The sequence below is a fragment of the Rousettus aegyptiacus genome, unplaced genomic scaffold (assembly GCF_014176215.1).
Source record: "Rousettus aegyptiacus isolate mRouAeg1 unplaced genomic scaffold, mRouAeg1.p scaffold_m13_p_1, whole genome shotgun sequence".
Taxonomy (NCBI): domain Eukaryota; kingdom Metazoa; phylum Chordata; class Mammalia; order Chiroptera; family Pteropodidae; genus Rousettus; species Rousettus aegyptiacus.
The window spans coordinates 104,527,634-104,545,035 of NW_023416284.1; the positions used below are offsets into that span (position 1 = coordinate 104,527,634).

Sequence of the window (17,402 nt, forward strand, 5' to 3'; positions counted from 1 at the left end):
GAAAAATAAAAGAACAGAAGGGAATATATATCCTAGTTCTGATATTCCTTTAATTTACTCACACATTCCATATACATTTAAGGACTTCCTAAAATACTAAACTTTGTATAATCCTGATAAATCAAAAATGAACAAGACAATTATAATCATGCTTTTCTAATGTAGCAAAGCACTGAAAACTAGTGGCTCTTTTATATTAAGAACTTAAAAGGCGCACTAAAGATTATAGTGACATGGAAGAAAATAAAACAATTTAGAGAATAGTTTAGTTACATTTTAAGTTTCCCTTAGCTAATTAATAACCTTTTAGTAATACTATCTATGCATATTGTTATTGTTTGTATTTAAAGATAATTCCAGGGTGGAGGTTGGGGTGGAGAAACAGAGAGACAGAGAGACAAAGACCATGAGAAATATTGCTAAAAAGAAAGGCAATGAAAAGCATGTCAAAAACTTTTACTCTCAGGTCCTAGCTCTGCTCTCCTCTGCCAACAACCTGTCTAAACAAAGTTATGTAAAATCCATTTTTTTTTTTACAAGTTTTCACCACCTGTAAAAGTTCAAATATATTGCTCAAGATGTCACTAGAATTATGTAGCATCTATAAGCAGAAGTGGACCAGAAAATTTATATGAAGAGCAAGGAAAAATCCAACTCCATCATTAAATTTCTCTCTCTTGCCGGAAATATGGTTTATCACCATTTATTGTAAATGGAACTCCTCAAGCTTGAAGGTATAGAGTTAATAAAAGCCTTAAGTATAAAAGAGAAAAGGGTTTCCCAAATATAATAAATATTGAGGCTTTTGTGAAGGTGAAAGAGAAAATATCAGTAAACATCTGCCATAACTCTGACCAAAAAAAAAGACAATAGTTATACATTCAATAACTGGACAAAGTCTATCAGATTTTTTAAAAAAACATTTGAACTGGGTTGGGGTAGGAGGCAGTTTCTATCTTAACCAATCACAGGGAAAATCCATTAAAGAATTTCAAGTTTCCTGCCTTAGAAATAGGAGCAATTACAAAAGCCAGAGATTAAGAGACCAAGGTAGCTTCATAAAATAGAAATGTATAGGTAACAACAGTATGAATTAATGTTTTATCTAGTTTTGTTATTTCATATACTTTAGATCACCTAAGTGAATTAGTGGAAATAAAAAGGAAAGACAGCATTTTAGTTTTCACCAAAATAAATATAGTTCATTATAAACTGTAGCGTACAAAGCACTACCAAATATATTTTAATTAAATAAAAAACAAAAAAAAAAACAAAAAAACACAAGGCGACTGATTCATAGTTGTATCAGAAACCATGGTCTAGTGGCAATAAATTGCCATGAGAAGCCCTGGGTTCAAATACTGACTCTGAACTTTATTTTGTTTTTAACTTTCAATAAGTTACATAATCATCTAAGCCTCAGTTCTAATCTGTAAGTTTTTCAATCTCCCTTATCTTTAGTTTCCTTATCTTTAAAATGTAGGGAAATAATACCCACCTTATGAGGTTGTTGTTAAGGATTAAGCAGGACAATATAAGGGTTTAGCCAGTACTAGGAATATAGAATGATAGCTATTATTACCTTCTTAAGTTTTTCAATCTGCTTGTTACGCACTGAAGTATTATCAATCATCATAACATCCACAGGTTCTTCTTGTTCCAACTGGTACTTATTTACTCCAACAATTACTTCAGAACCTATTAATTTCCCAGAGGAAAATAATATGTAGATTCAATTCACAAACAATTGCCTAAGAGTAATAATCTGATCATCATGTATTTTCCTTGTAAGTTTAATATTTTTAAGTAATATTCTTAACTCTTAATAAAACTTCAGTATAGATCAGCAAATCCCAGTATAGGATGGGGATGAGAGGAGAAAGAACAGGTATATATCAGAATCTCTAAGGGCAGATTTTTATTATTCTCCTAAACAATATGCTTTCCCAAAGTTTTTGATGAACTCTATTCTAACACCTGTACAAAATCAAAACACTAATAGCAGCTCCCATCTAAGATTTATAAGGTAGCGAATTAACACCTAATAGGTTTTCTAATATTTTCTTGAATTTTCTGTGGCCAATCGCTTTTAAACAAAAAATATTTTAAAATCTATATATGATAAACCAAAATTACAAAGATATTTCCTTAACATAATAAAGTGTACTTTGCCTCAAACTTCTAGATTGTTTATCAAAAGACATTCTACCAACCTTTACCCAGATTATATGCCTTCTTACTTCCTTCAAAAAACTTATCACAATCTATAATTATTTCTATTTACTTTTTACTTATTCGTTTCCTGTCTTTCTTAGTAAAACATAAGCTCTATGGGTGGAGAAACCATGCCTGTCTTATTTACAGTTATATGCCCAGTCACAGTATGATGTCTCAAATTCCTAAGACTAAAAAAACATTGACTAATCAAACAAATGAGTACAATGACCAATAATCATGTCTTCTTCAAAATGCTGAAGATACTCACTGACACACAGGTACATATGCACCATGGGCATACCTCCATACAAACTTTGTATTCTTAGTACTTGTGCTTGCCCATGTGCAATCATGTATACAAAAAATTCAAACACGGAGACGGATAGATAGAAAAATAGATTTAGATGAAAAACATTTTACCCAATTTCATTTTTCCATTATTTCTGTTTTTTTTAACTATGTATGTTATCATCAAACAGAAATTAATATTTATTTTAAATACTGTAATTCATATATAAACTTTCCAATTCTATCTTACCAGAATCTATTCTAGCTTGTCTTCGGGCAGCACATTCTTCAATTCGAAGTTTAGGTATTCCCTCTGCTACAGCTTTCGCCATTCCACCCATTTCTTCAATTTCATTAATGAGCTAATAAGAAAAACAGATTAATAAAATGAGAAGCGAATATAAATATATTTTTATAAACTATTCAACTTTGTTATGTTACATAATTACCAATATTAAATTATTTTAGTGGTATACTTAAAGATTCGAAAAAAAATTAACATCAAGAGCATTAATTAAAAATTCTGTAGTTAATAATACTGTTTTATATATTTGAAAGTTGCTAAGGAGATCTTAAAAGTTCTTACACAAAAATTTTTTTAACTATGTGTGGTGATGGATGTTAACTAAACTTATTCTGGAACTACTTCACAACATATACATTTATCAAATCATTATGTTGTACATCTAAAATGAATACAATGTTATATGTCAATTATATCTTAATTTTAAAAAAAGAAAGACGTTCTCTGTTTAAAGCTGCTTGAAAAGACAATAGAAAAAACTAACAAGTATATTCTGGAAAATAAAACCTCTTACATACGTCTTGGGAGAAAACTAAAGATAACATCAATTCTCTAATCTTTATTTTTAGTTACATAAATAAAATTTTCATAATTACATAAATAAACTCTTTAAAAAATAGATTTCAAAATGCAATTTTACTTTTCATTTGAGCAGCCGGAACCATCTAAGCTTTCAATAACAGCCTTCTATATAAATGAATTGGTGGAAAATAGATTGTGGAATAGTACATGACTTAGTAGAAAGGAGCAATGTCAAATTTGCTTTCCTCTGAAGAATTTAAGAAAGAGGAATCTGTATTGGATTCAAAAGAAGTCAAAGGTAAGATAGGAAGCTAAAAAGAGGGGGGACTATGTAAGAATTTGCAACTACCACTCTCCAATTTTGTCAGGAGAAGCAAAATTTACCGTCTGTAGAAAATGAACAAGAGAGGCAATGCACTATCAAACACCACGTTCAGAGAGAAGCAATGGTAAGATGTCTTACTGAAATAAAAACCCGCATTCTGAATAATAAAACTAAAGACAAAAGGCACACAGAGTAAACAAATAATACAGAATGTGAAAAAAACTTCAAAAGTAAAAAATCCTCAGAAAAATTACAAGACATTCTATATTAATAAAATAAAGTAGTATGACATACAAGAGGGAAATTAGAAAACAAAAATAAGCTCTTGGGAATAAAAATACGATATATGAATTTTAAAGTATTCAAAATTGTTTTAAATTTTTAATTTTATATTTAATTTAAATTTTAAATTGACAGCTCTCCAAAATAATACAAGTCAATTTCCCAGTGCTATAAGAACATGAAAAAGGGAAAGATGAAAAAGGCCCACCAAAGGTCCAGTACAATGGAGGACCTATACACACAAAAAGGTACATCAACACGAAAATAAGAGATCCTGAAATCTCCAGAGAGACAGATTCTGAGTGAGAATGACATCGGATTTCTGAACAGAAATACTGGAAGCTAGAATAAAAAGCTAGAATGAAAAATAGATCAATGCTTAGAAATGTGCTTATAAACTCCCAAATGAAAATAATTTCAAACTCAGACCATCAGTCAAATACAAGAGTAGAACAAAGACATTTTCAAACATCTAAAGTTTCACATAATTACTCTCTCATGCACCATTTTTAGGAAGTTCCAATGAGATGTGATTAAATAAGGAGGGATAAATCAACAGAGATAGTCAGGATTCAGGATACAGATTTAACACAGCAGAGGGTAAAAGGAATTCCCTGAATAACAGAAAAGCACTGTAATGCAGCAATGGTCTAGAGAGAAATCATTCTAAATCAAATGAAAACATTAGTGGACTTCAGGAAAAACTGATATTGAGATATAATTACGTTGGTAGTATGGGATGAGGGGAAAGGGGATACGAATCAGCTAAAATACTAAACTACCAGACTAGCAAAGCAATAGATAATGTCTAAAATTGATAAAGTTAAAGCAGTATATACATTTCAGTTGACCATTGAGTGAAGCAGAAGTTAGGAACACCAACCCCGTGCAGATGAAAATCCATGTATACTTGATTCCCCCAAAACTTAACTACAGCCATGCTTCAGTATCCGTGCAGGGCCAGGTATCATTCCTAGACCCCCCACAGATACTAAAATCCACTGAGATTCAAGTTCCTTATCTAAAATGGCCTAGAACAATCAATACATGCAGTCGGCTCTCTGCATCCTCGAATTCCCAGCTGAGGATGCAAAACCCAGGGATGTGGAAGGCCAACCGAATATTTATTGAAAAAAATCACGTGTAAGTGTTCCTATACAGTTCAAACCCGTGTTGTTTAAGGGTCAACTGTAATTCTAAAATGTGGAGATAAAAACAAAAGATGTAGCTAATTCAAGGAAGCTGGAAAAAAGTAAGTGGATCACAGAGGACTGCCGTTTTTTAAGCCTTTTAATACTGGTTGTCTTTTTAACTCTAAACAAAATAACACGAATGGACATGTATTTTAAATTAAGTTTCAGTATCAAATACTAGAAAGCCAAATCTAAAATTCCCCTTTTCTCTCATTTTATTAATCTATAAATAATTTGATTTATAAATCAAAATATCTATAAATCTTTACAAACCTGTAAATCTTAAAAGCAAAGTTTTAAAGGGAAGAAACTAACCTTCAAGGCAGCATCGTAAACATCATTTGTGAGAGATTCCATCATATATGAACCTCCCCAAGGATCAGCCACTTTAGGAATCCCAGATTCTTCTTGAATGATGATTTGTGTGTTCCTGGCAATTCGAGCACTTTTTACGGTTGGCAAACCCAAGGCTTCATCAAAAGAATTTGTGTGCAATGACTGAGTCCCTCCAAACACTGCCGCCATCGCTTCTATTGTGGTACGAATAATGTTATTGTAAGGATCCTAAAGTGGTTGATGGGGGGAAAAAAAGGCAGCAGTTAATATATATAATAGCTATCAAGAAAGATATGATTAAATAGTGGCTACTGCATACTTTCTTTGCTGATGTCTATATTAAGCTTCAGAATATCAAATAAATTTAGACAAATGAGTAAATGAACCAGACTTAGAATTAAGAGTCAAAGTGTCTAGTCTATGCTTAGGCACTAAAATATTGCTTCTTTAATCCCTGAAACAAGAAACATTTATTATTTTTACTTTCGTATTGCTTAAATACTGTTCTCTAAGCATATCATGAATGTATACCTTGTCTACTTAGATCATAACATCCATTTCATAATCAACTCTCTCCTAATTATTTTGTATACCTTGAAGTACCTATCACAAGGATGTACACAAAACAAGCACTCAAAAATTGATTTATTAATAAATTAATAATAAAACAGATGAACAATGGACTGAGATAGGAAATCTAGGTTCTAGTTTACTGTGTTCCTAATTGTGATTTGGGCAAGTCATTGGACCTTTCTGAACATCAATTTCCTTAGCTGTAAAAATGAGGCGGTTAAGACAAATACAATTATTAAAGTTCCCTTCAACCCTAAAATCTATACTTCTCCATTTATAAGAACATACTTACATTTAATATGGAGTACGTCGGTTTTTATTCACCTTTAAATATATAAAGCAATCTTACTTTAAAGTTGTAAATTATTTTTAAATGTATCAAAATAATTTAATATAGAAAGAAAATGCATATTAAAAAGGATCACCATACCATTTTTAATAGAATGAAATTAAAACAAGTTACCCAAGTAATGATAGTTTTCTAACGGTCTGTTTCCAGGCATGCTTATTTAAACACATAACTATAATAAAAAATGTATGTATAAAATCAAATTTAATTAGGCAGCTTTATGTTATGAATTTTAACTCTTAAAATTATTTAAGATAATATTCATTAAATTATGATTTGTACTTTTTCCTCATCACATTCTTTTTCACTTTTGAAAAAGTAAAAGCATTACTTGTAAGCTGACTTAAATGATTTTATATTGTTAACCACTAGAGAGAACCAATTTTATTCATTTGTTATATGTAAAAACAAATATGAATTATACTTCAGAATAATTATGATTTTCAAATATTAGCAGATAGGTTCTTAAATTTTATTTCCCGATTTTGCCATGTTGCTTAGAAAAAAATATATGACATCATTAAAATTCTTCACTTTAAATTATATACAAACCTGCTCAGTAAGTGACCATCCTGAAGTCTGACAATGTGCTCTTAAAAGAAAGGATTTAGAGTTTTTAGGCTGAAAGATTTTCTCTATTAAGTGAGCCCACAGTCTTCTCCCAGCTCTCATTTTTGCTATTTCCATATAGAAGTTCATCCCAATTCCCCAGAAGAAAGACAACCTAAAATAGTAATGTTAAGTCCAGAATTTGATTATACTTAATATAAATTGGAAAATAAAACTAATTATATCCCATATTAAAAACAATGTCAGATATTAATTTCAAACAACTTAAATTAAAATCAAGCTCCTCCTTAGCGCAGTAGGCAGTGCATCAGTCTCATTAATTAAAATCAAGCACATATACTTTAGTAACTTTAAACCTAACATATAAGAGTACAGTTTTATGCATATAGAAGAAATAGCTGTGATTATTGGCTTCAGTTAAGAGTTATTCGCTTTACAATTGATTTTCTTTAGGAAAGAAGCTCTTCTTGTATCCTTAAAAAAGTGTTCACTTCCTAAAAACATATGTATATATGTTTTAATATATACATTTCACATATGTGTTTGTATATATATATTTTAAGAATATATCATATATGTGCATGTGTGTGTGTGTATATGTATATATAATTTTAAGAATACTCAAAGGCGGGGATCACCTATGAAGGAATTAAAACCATAAACTTGCTTTATTTGGATAGCAATAAAGCTTTTTTTTAAAAAAAGAATGACTTTATTTGATCTAGACATATATTTTTCTAATTGTTGCCAACGCATTACTCCCTTTTACCTTATATCCTGTATACATTTAGGTTACTTGCCTGAGTCTAAATCACAAAAGTTGTGAAACCCTATATAAAAGAAGGTGAGCCTTAAGTAAAAAAACTAAAACTTAATAAAAATTCTTGATATACAATTGGTAGAAGTTCTTAATGCAACGGTTCTAAAATATTTTGGTCTCAGGATGTCTTTAAATCTTTAAAATTACTAAAGAAAAACTTTTCCTTTGGATAATATCTACCAATATTTTATATATTAATTCATTAAGAAATAACAATAAATCTACATGTTAACATAATATTTTTATGAAAAATAATACTTTTCTAAAACAAAAAGTCAAAGAAATTACTAAAATTTCTTTAATACTAAAACTTACTAAAAGAAAATGACTAAAGAAAACTTTCATTTGGATAATATATATCAATATTTTATATAGTATTCATTTAGAAATAATAAATCTACATGTTAACATAAGTAACATTTCTATGAAAAATGATACTTTTCTAAAACAAAAAATTATAATAAGAGTCACTGTTTTAGATTTTTGCAAATCTCTTTACTGTGTGGCCTAAGGGAATATATATGCTTCTGCATTCAATGTTAAAACACTGCATGTCATATAGTCTCTGGAAAACCACTGTACACTCTTGAGAGAATGAGAGCGAAAAATCATAATATAATCATGAAAACTGTCTTGACCTCTAAGACCCAGTAAAGGGTTTTAGTCACTTCCAGGAATCCTTGGACCACAATTTTGAGAACTCTTGTTATTCCTGGTACAAGGAGCATTTACTGGTATGTTAACTCCGAGTACAGAAGCCACGTTTTTCACATGCTGTATTCCTAGCATATAAGATAGTGCTTGGTCCAGAAAAAAGCTTAGTAAGTAAGTGATTGCTCATCAGACTGATTTTTGACCCCTGAATTTAAATACTTCACAAACTTTATTTAAGTTTTTTTCAGGTTTTTCATACAACTTTATCAACAGGCTGTTTTGAAACAAAAATGTTTTTAATAGCACTTGCATTCTAAAGCACTTATAAATGGAGCAGGAAAAAAATAATAAAATGTAATAGATGACTTCTGTATTTAAAATGAATAAATTAAAATAAAAGCAAATTTGTCTTAAACATTATGTTTACATTTTAATATTATTTGCCAAAATGTGCCAGTTAATTGTGTTCTCTGAGACAACTTTTAGCAGGAGACGTGATTCCTCTTATTTACCAAGAACTATGTTCAAATTTAATTCTGATTTTTAATTATAAACAATTGATTTATTCCCCCATCACTCAGATAAAACATAATAGAATCTTATTATGTTTTAATGTCATACATAACATTTATGTATACAAATTCATTTTATCAACATATTTTGCTATACACTCATAAAATGGTCCTATGCCTTTTCTTAATGTTGAGACAATATTTGAGTTTAATTTACTCACCTTGGTGCAAATTCATCAATTGTCAGGCCAGCTTGGAGCCCAGTTCTACAGTATTCCAATCCATCTGCTATAGTATAGGCCAGTTCCAGAATGGCATCAGCTCCTGCTTCCTGCATGTGATATCCACTAATTGAAATTGAATTAAATTTTGGCATGTGCTATATAAAATAAAAACAAACAAAAAAACACAGTGAATAAAAATACGAAAAGATTCTATTAAGCCTATTTTCTAAAAGACAGTATTATTTTTACATGATATTCAACTCAGATATACTAAGTAGCTTATAATATTACGTGAAAATACTTAATGCCTACTTTATTATATTTAATTCACTTTCCAATTTAAATGACTGATTCAATGAACCATCATAAGGACTGAACCTGTTTTATTTTTCTAGACAAAGGAATTTGCACCAACCATCCTTTAGCATGAAAAGTTTACTTTGAAATTATCCGGCTGAGGTCAGAAATGTAATCTTTATCCTGAGAACTGAATGAAGACAGCTTTAATTCAAAATCAATGACTTTGACCTCATGAGAGGTTCTAAGGCCTCATAACTTTGGGCTAATATGCTTAAGATATATAAATTTAATTATTATGTATTAGTTATTATCTATTTGAATGAAGTCATTGAACATGAATAAGTATACATGAGGGAAGTAAAAAGGAAAATGACTCAATTCTTGGTACTGTATATTGAAAGAAAACAGGATAAAACACATGGCTTAAAAATCAAAGATTTCAGTTGATTTACTATGACATTTAAAGCTAAACATATTTCAGACAGGTTTTCTACCATAACCACTAAAAAATAGCATTTCCACTATCCTCCTAAAATTTCATGTCAGGTAAAGCATATATCACACATATTCTGCAGAGCCAAAGAATTATTATCCTTCCCCAAAATTAACCACATAAATAATAAAAAATAAATGACAGAAACTCAACACAGTGGTTAAGAACACGGACTCTGGAGTCAGAGTGCTCAAATTCCAGCTGTCAAGTTAACTAGCTATGAGATTGTAGGCAAGTTTCTTAACCTTGCTATCACTAGGTTTCCTAAAGTATAAAATATAGATAATAATGGTACCTTCCTCATGGAGTTATAGGAGTAAATGAAACAATTCATCTAAACCACTTAGTATTATGCTAGTACACAGTAAAAACAAAAATAAAAACAAAATAAAAGTTGTTGTTAGCATATGATATGAATTATCTGTATTTTACTTTGCAAATATTTTATTTACAGCTAACCAAAAGCTCTTTAAAAATGTTTTGTTGCAAAAGTGATATGGGGAGTGAGTTACACGGAACGGAGATATTACTTGAGTATATTTGGAGTTTACATATAAAAAACAAGGAAACCAACAACTGCTTCTTTATCAAACTCTTAGTAAAGTTCTTTAAGAATAATAGAAATACTGGAATACTGAAATATCATTCAGCTTTAAAAAGGAAGGAAATTCTGACGCATGCTACAACATGGATTTTTCTGTTTTGTTTTGGCGTGTGTATAGTTTTAGTTTTTAGTTTTTGATCTTTAATGTACTAATCTTATGGTCTGTCATTACCTGTAGAATCTGGACACTAGACATTTACTGTTTTTTCTTTATCATTAAAGTTTGTATTCTCTGATAATTGTGATAATCAGGGAGGGCTCATAATTTATACTTTATTTCTCTTTGGAGTTCAGATTGAGTTGTGAATAGACACTGGTATAGAAAGGTGGAAATCAAAATATTAGCTTTATTTTTGCTAAACACTGAATTAGAAGATATCACTAATATCTGCAACCACAACGAGGTCCCTAATAGTTCACCCCTGAATTAGGTACATCTTTCCTAATCAGAGTTGTGGGAAAATAAGGGTCTTATAGTGTTCTTATAATAACAGCAGTCTCTCTGCAGGGACATGTAGAGCTTTATTTTCCTCTGAGTAATTCATGTGTATTTCCCCAGTCATTCACACTTTGCTTCTTGCTGGAAATACTCTCCCTCTTACCAACTCTAAAGTTAGACCATTATTACATAGTAAAGGGCAAATCTCTCTTCCACTTTCGGACCTTTATCTCTTTCACCTTTTATAATTGCTATTATCTCGGAACTCTTACAAGCATTGCCTACTCTCTTCATTTGATAGTTAGCCTTTACACTTTGCAATTTTATTTTCATAGATTTTGTCCGCCCATATGAATTGTATAGAATTGTACATTTCTATCACCTTTTTGATTTCAAGAACATATGCACAGAAGAAATGCATTGAACAGCATATGACAAGCACACATATACAAATAGCAGTAGCTTAAACTAAATAGGAGGCAGTTCTCTAACATGTAAAAGAAATTGTAAGGTGGGCTGTCAGGGACTTGGTTGTATGGAACCACCACTGTCATCGGAGTTCCAGTATCCTTTCATTTTGCATTTTCTCTCTTGTTAGTGCCAGCTCATGGTTAAGGAGGTTGATAGGCCAGGTGTGTTTGTGTGAGGAAAGGGACCCAGCTTCTTATATAAAGTAGATATAAAATTTCTACTTTATATCTCAATGGACATACACAGTGGTGAGAGAAGTAGGTTTGGCTCATTGGCACTCTGAATTTATGGTTCAGGTGTTACATGAGGAGAGTGCAAATGGTTATTGAATAGATAGTAGCAGTTTGTGCTGTTATGTATTTGGAGATTTCACCTTCTAAAAGATCTTATCAAAATTGCTTTATATAGTCTTTAGTATAAGTAATAAAAGTGCCAGTTTCAGATAAAGAGAAAACAGTAAATGTCTAGTGTCCAGATTCTACAGGTAATGACAGACCATAAAATTAGTACATTAAAGATCAAAAACTACAAACTAAAACTAAACACACACAAAAACAAAACAAAACAAACAAAAAAATCCACACCCTGACTTTATACTACAACTGTTACGACTCAGTTAACAAATTCAAATTAGGTCATGAGATTTTACAAAATTCCCCACATTAAGAGACCTACAGAAAAACTTATAATAACCACAAAGTATACCTTTGCTGTATATTGGAAGATGTCAGCAATAATTTTCATGGATGGCTCTGGAGGAAAAATATAAGTATTTCTAACCATAAACTCCTTTAGAATGTCATTTTGAATTGTACCCGTAAGTTTCTCTTTAGGTACACCTTGCTCTTCTCCAGTCACTATAAAGTTTGCAAGAACTGGAATAACTGCTCCATTCATGGTCATAGAAACTGACATTTTTTCTAAAGGAATTCCATCAAAAAGAATTTTGGTATCTTCAACAGTGTCGATAGCAACTCCGGCCATTCCAACATCACCACGAACTCGAGGGTTGTCTGAATCGTAGCCACGATGTGTTGCCAGATCAAAGGCAACTGATAATCCCTGCTGACCAGCTAAATGTATAAAGAAAAAAATAATGTAGGATTAAAGAGTCTGGCAGATAAATAAACTTATTTATCTATCACTAGTAAAAGTGTTGATTCATCTAATCATAGTATACTTTTATAACAAAAATATTTTTTTGCTCATACATGTCAAAACAAATTTAACTACTTTATTTCCTGAGAGTCAGTTGTTTCCCGTATGCTAAAATATACAAATAGAGTTCCACAACTCGCTATAAGGATAAAAGGAACAAAACCAAACATTTCACTTATCTCAAGTCCATCTGAGGATTTCTTTTTAATCTTTAACCATTTTTGATAGAAACATTTTAAAGATTCATGTAAAGATCCGACTGTTTATATACAGTTAACATATTTTAGTATTTATACGCTTGTATACTTATTTTTTTTCTTTTATTTAATACAGTTACTAAAGGATGTCTTGGCTATTCAAATATTCTGGGAAACTATAAAAATCATGTGAAAAACTAAAATATTCTACACTAAATATAAATTCAGTCCTTCATGGCCAGTACAAACTTAAAGAACTTCGAGTTTAGTATTCAACGAATATGATTTAATATAGATCAGAAAGAAAAAGTATGATTTTCAGAGAATGAATGCCAGATTACACTGAATATATTTGTGCCATATTATTATTTATGACTTTCTTTGGGCATCATTTAAACCATTTTCTCCTCCGATTCCTATTCTAATAATGTTAAAAGTTTCTCAAAGGCTAAGCCAATGTCTCTTTACTTCATACAGCTTCACTTTACCTAATTTCTTTTACACGATGTACACGTCTTTCCTTTCAAGAATTCAGTATGTTATTCTGGCTCACCTATCTTTTGACCTTGAAAATTGAAAAACATTCCTTTTATTCAGAGTATAATCTAAACTACAAAATTATAAAATGACTATTACCTGCATAGAGATTAAGCAGCCTCCCCTCAGAAAAAGCCAAAATTAGAAAGGGTGTTTGATTATAAAAATTATATCTCATATTAAAATCTCACCCTTAATATTGTCCTTATAGAACCTATTGCTCTCTTCCACAGTACTAAAGCCAGCATATTGGCGGATGGTCCAGGGCCTAAAGGTGTACATGGTGGGATATGGTCCACGTGTGAATGGCTCCACTCCTGGAAGTTCTTCAGGCAAACCCTTGGTATCCCTGCTGGAATATAAGGGCTTTATGGAGATTCCTTCTGGGGTGTGCCATATTAGGTCTTCTGGATTTTTGCCTTTCAGCTGCTTTTTAGCAAGGGCAGCCCATTCCGGGTGAAGGGGTTGTTGCTGGTGTAGAAGTCGCTGCCATAAAACCCTGGAGGTTGATGACTCTTTTAGCTGCTTCAAGTGATGAGGTGAAAGCAAAAAAAGCCGATTCTTAGCCCTCAACATGATGGAGAATGGAAAACATCCAAAAGAAACAAAAACTGACCTAGAAAAAGAAGCACAGTTTATTTATTTACAAGAGAGAGGTAAAATGGGAACTATTGGTGAGAAAAGAGAAGGAAGAGGGTATAATAGTATGATTTCATCTCTTCTCCTTTCCTGCTTCCTGTACCTGATATTTTATAACTTTGGCCCCTGTTCTCCACTACTACTATTATTCTATTCTTCTCCTTCAATAGCCTCTTAGTTGGCCATTCTTAGTCCCCTCTAATATATTCCACATACTGATATCAATACAACTCTGGTGTCACACTTCTCTTAAGATTTTTCAAAGGCTCTGCATCATGTAGAGGATATAATATATAGACTCCTAATTGATTTTTTTCCATTCAAAAAGTTTTCATTTAAAACTTACTTTATGAAAGGCATCAGGCTGGGCGCTGGAGAAAAAAGTGGTAAATAAGACATTCAACCCCTCTATGACCTGATCCCTGCTTATTTCTTAGACTCATCTTTGTCTTTGTCTTCCACATATTCTGTATTCTAGAAATACCAAATTACCCACAATTCCCTGCAGATGTCAAAATTCTGTGACCTGCTCTTGCTCTTTCACCTGCCTAGAATGTCTTTGGTTAATTCGGCTAAGGCATCATCTTCAATATGCAGGGCTTTCTATGGGCCAGGCACTGCTCTACGGACTTTATATAGAGAGTAACAATTTTAATTTTCACAACAAAACTAAGAAAAAGTTACAATTATTATCCCCATTTACAGTCTAGGAAACTGAGACACAAAAGAGCCAATATCGGAACATAGGCAGTCCCATTTCAAAATCCTTGCATTTAATATACATACTCACAGCCTCTCCCTGAATCCACAAGCTGGGCTGAATGGCCTCTATAATCTACAGTATTCAGTTTCCCCGTTTATACATCTATAATCTCCCACCTGACAACATATTAGAATACTGTTTTATGCTTATGTAAAAAACATTTAAGATATGTTTAATATTTATATAAAATAAATGTATGTAACATCATATATACATCTCTCTATATATTACATATCTTCTAAGCTAGTCTATACACTGCTCTGACATTAGAGCTGTATATTCCCTATAACTAGCACAGAGTCCTATACTAGGTGTCTAAGCCTGATTATTTCCGATTTCATCATTTTACATATGTAGAAATTATGGTCCAGAGAAATAAAGAAATAAAGTAGTTTGATTAAAATGCCACACATCAAAGCAATAAACTGTTCATGTGAATTACTATTTGTTAGAACCTAGTATTTTAAAAGATTTGAGATGTAAATTTTATTAATATATTTATCATGCCATATTGTTTAATAGTAGGTAAGTCAACAAGTAATGTGAGCTTTAAATTCTATTTTCCATACATTTCAATTTAGTAAAGCTTAAAAAAAATAAGAATACCCAACTTTTGTTAGCAGGTTGTGAAAAGACATAAACCACTTGTGGGAGTAACTGTTTTGACCACTTTTGAAAACAAATTGGCAATATTTACAAAAAGTCTCAGAAACAATTGAGCCTTTCCAATGAAGAACATCACTCCTAAGAAAGTTACTACATAAAATAAACGTTCCCTATAGTTTTAGTTCTAATAAATAAGACTTAGAAACATCATCAACGATGTAAGATAACTAAGTAAATTCAGTATATACAAATGATAGAATTTTATGTAGCTATTAAAATGTTTTTTAAAAATAATCTAATGTTAGAAGTCAGAAGAATGGTTACTTATGGTCACTAATAGGGAAAGGGAGCAAAAGAGGAGCTTTTCGGGTGATCTTGATCTGAATGCTGATTATGTAGATGCATTAAGTTTGTGGAAATTTGTCAAACTGTATAAGTATGATATCTGCATTTATTTGAAAGTATATTATACTTAAGTCAAAATTTAAAATGTTATGTGTAGTTTCTTTAAAAAAAAGGGAGATAGGTTCAAAAAGCATTAAGAGAAAGAATCAGGATAAAAAATTGTAAATACAATATGTTCAACTAGGTAAAAAATACATAGAGTAAAGTCTAAATGGAAATACAACAAAAACAATTCCCATTATTTTTTTAAAGCTAATATGATTTTTACTGATGACAGTGTCCTTGTCATCCATCCTCTTACAAGCCATACACTACATGTACTAGTTTAAAAGGTGGGTAAGAAAAACAACTGAATTAAATGAACTATTAGTGTAATAACGATATAAAAGGTAATTTGAAAACTGCCTGAAACAATATTGTAGACAGGAAATATCACATCTATTTCACACAAAATACTCATGAGGCATTCTTAGTCCTGAATAAATGATTTGAAAGAGCTCTACCTAAGTGACTTCCTGAAAACCATATGGCAAATTGGTAAAGGCTGGAAATAAACACCATTTTTAGATAACTCAACTACTGATGGCAACAGGTCTTTTAAACTTCTCAAAAGATCCATCAAGAGGCTTCAAGCATCCAAAGAATAATCATACAAAGCAAATAACTTTTCAAGTTTTGACTGTTTACATGTAGCTCACATTAATATTCAAGAACTAGCCACTTCCAACGTTCAATTTGGGTTGGAGATGACAACATAGAGCATGCAAATTAAATTTAATATTAGCATGAATAAGTGAGTAAACATAATATATTAGGAGAAAATCATCAAATGAATTAAAACTTTACACACACTATCCAGTTTCAAGCTTCTGAATGACTGCTCTCTAAATAAAACTGAGAACTAGTAATTTATAATTTTATGTCAATTTAGATCTGTCTTACTCCACCTTTCACCCTTACCTCCGCCAGTATACTGAAGTATCGTCGCCTCTTACAAAAAAAAAAAAAAAACCCTCACACAAACATGTGGCGTAAACGCACGCGTCTGGAATCTTACAAGAAGAGACTCCTGCCTAAAGGAATTTCAGGGAAAGTGGCAACCATGGCCCCTGAGGCGTTAAAAGCACCTTCTACCCAACAGTACCGCCAAACTCTCGAGGACTTCACTCGTCGGTGGAGAATCAGTACCTAAGAATAAGGTAAAGGAGAGCGGGATCCTGTCACAATAGGAAGGTAAGGAAGAAGGAAGTTGGGAGGATGGAAAGAACAGAGGCTCAGAGGACAAGGGTAAGGGGGAGAGAGGAGCCAGAAGAATAGAGGATTTGAAAGGCAGACGTTCTCCAAGGTGCACTACCCTACTCACTGGCCGGCCTGTCTTGGACCTCGATTTTGGGCGAGCGAGGCTAAAGTTCGGGATTCCAGCCCCTACCAGCTAGAGATCCACATAGCTGGGCCCGCTACAGAGCAAGTGTAAAGCCAGCTAGAGGGTCGGCGGGTGCGGGAGGGGGGCGTAGGCCGACAACGCCCTCCCTTCAGCCAATCACATCTCGCTCTCGTGGGCGCGCCTCTGATGACGTTGAGGTGACTGGCTGACCGCCCCTCGCGTTTCCGGTTTCTACCA

The 17,402-nt window shown here is 32.1% G+C and overlaps 1 protein-coding gene across 5 annotated transcripts in view; it reads right to left on the reverse strand.

Moving 5' to 3' along the window:
- MMUT (methylmalonyl-CoA mutase) overlaps positions 1 to 17,295 on the reverse strand; it is a 32,464-nt gene extending 15,169 nt beyond the window's left edge. The window contains exons 1-9 of one of the 5 annotated variants that reach the window (XM_016137799.2): positions 17,145 to 17,295; positions 16,926 to 16,969; positions 13,560 to 13,984; positions 12,182 to 12,549; positions 9,167 to 9,324; positions 6,942 to 7,113; positions 5,447 to 5,695; positions 2,756 to 2,867; positions 1,583 to 1,698 (exon numbers count right to left, since the gene is read on the reverse strand). In XM_016137799.2, the coding sequence (XP_015993285.2) occupies positions 1,583 to 1,698; positions 2,756 to 2,867; positions 5,447 to 5,695; positions 6,942 to 7,113; positions 9,167 to 9,324; positions 12,182 to 12,549; positions 13,560 to 13,944 (1,560 nt within the window). In that variant the 5' untranslated portion in view covers positions 13,945 to 13,984; positions 16,926 to 16,969; positions 17,145 to 17,295. Of the gene's footprint in view, positions 1 to 1,582; positions 1,699 to 2,755; positions 2,868 to 5,446; positions 5,696 to 6,941; positions 7,114 to 9,166; positions 9,325 to 12,181; positions 12,550 to 13,559; positions 13,985 to 16,741; positions 16,903 to 16,925 lie in introns of those variants that run through there. The other 4 variants (XM_016137758.2, XM_016137781.2, XM_016137750.2 and 1 more) reach the window with 4 other exon arrangements.
- Positions 17,296 to 17,402: the final 107 nt, after the last annotated feature.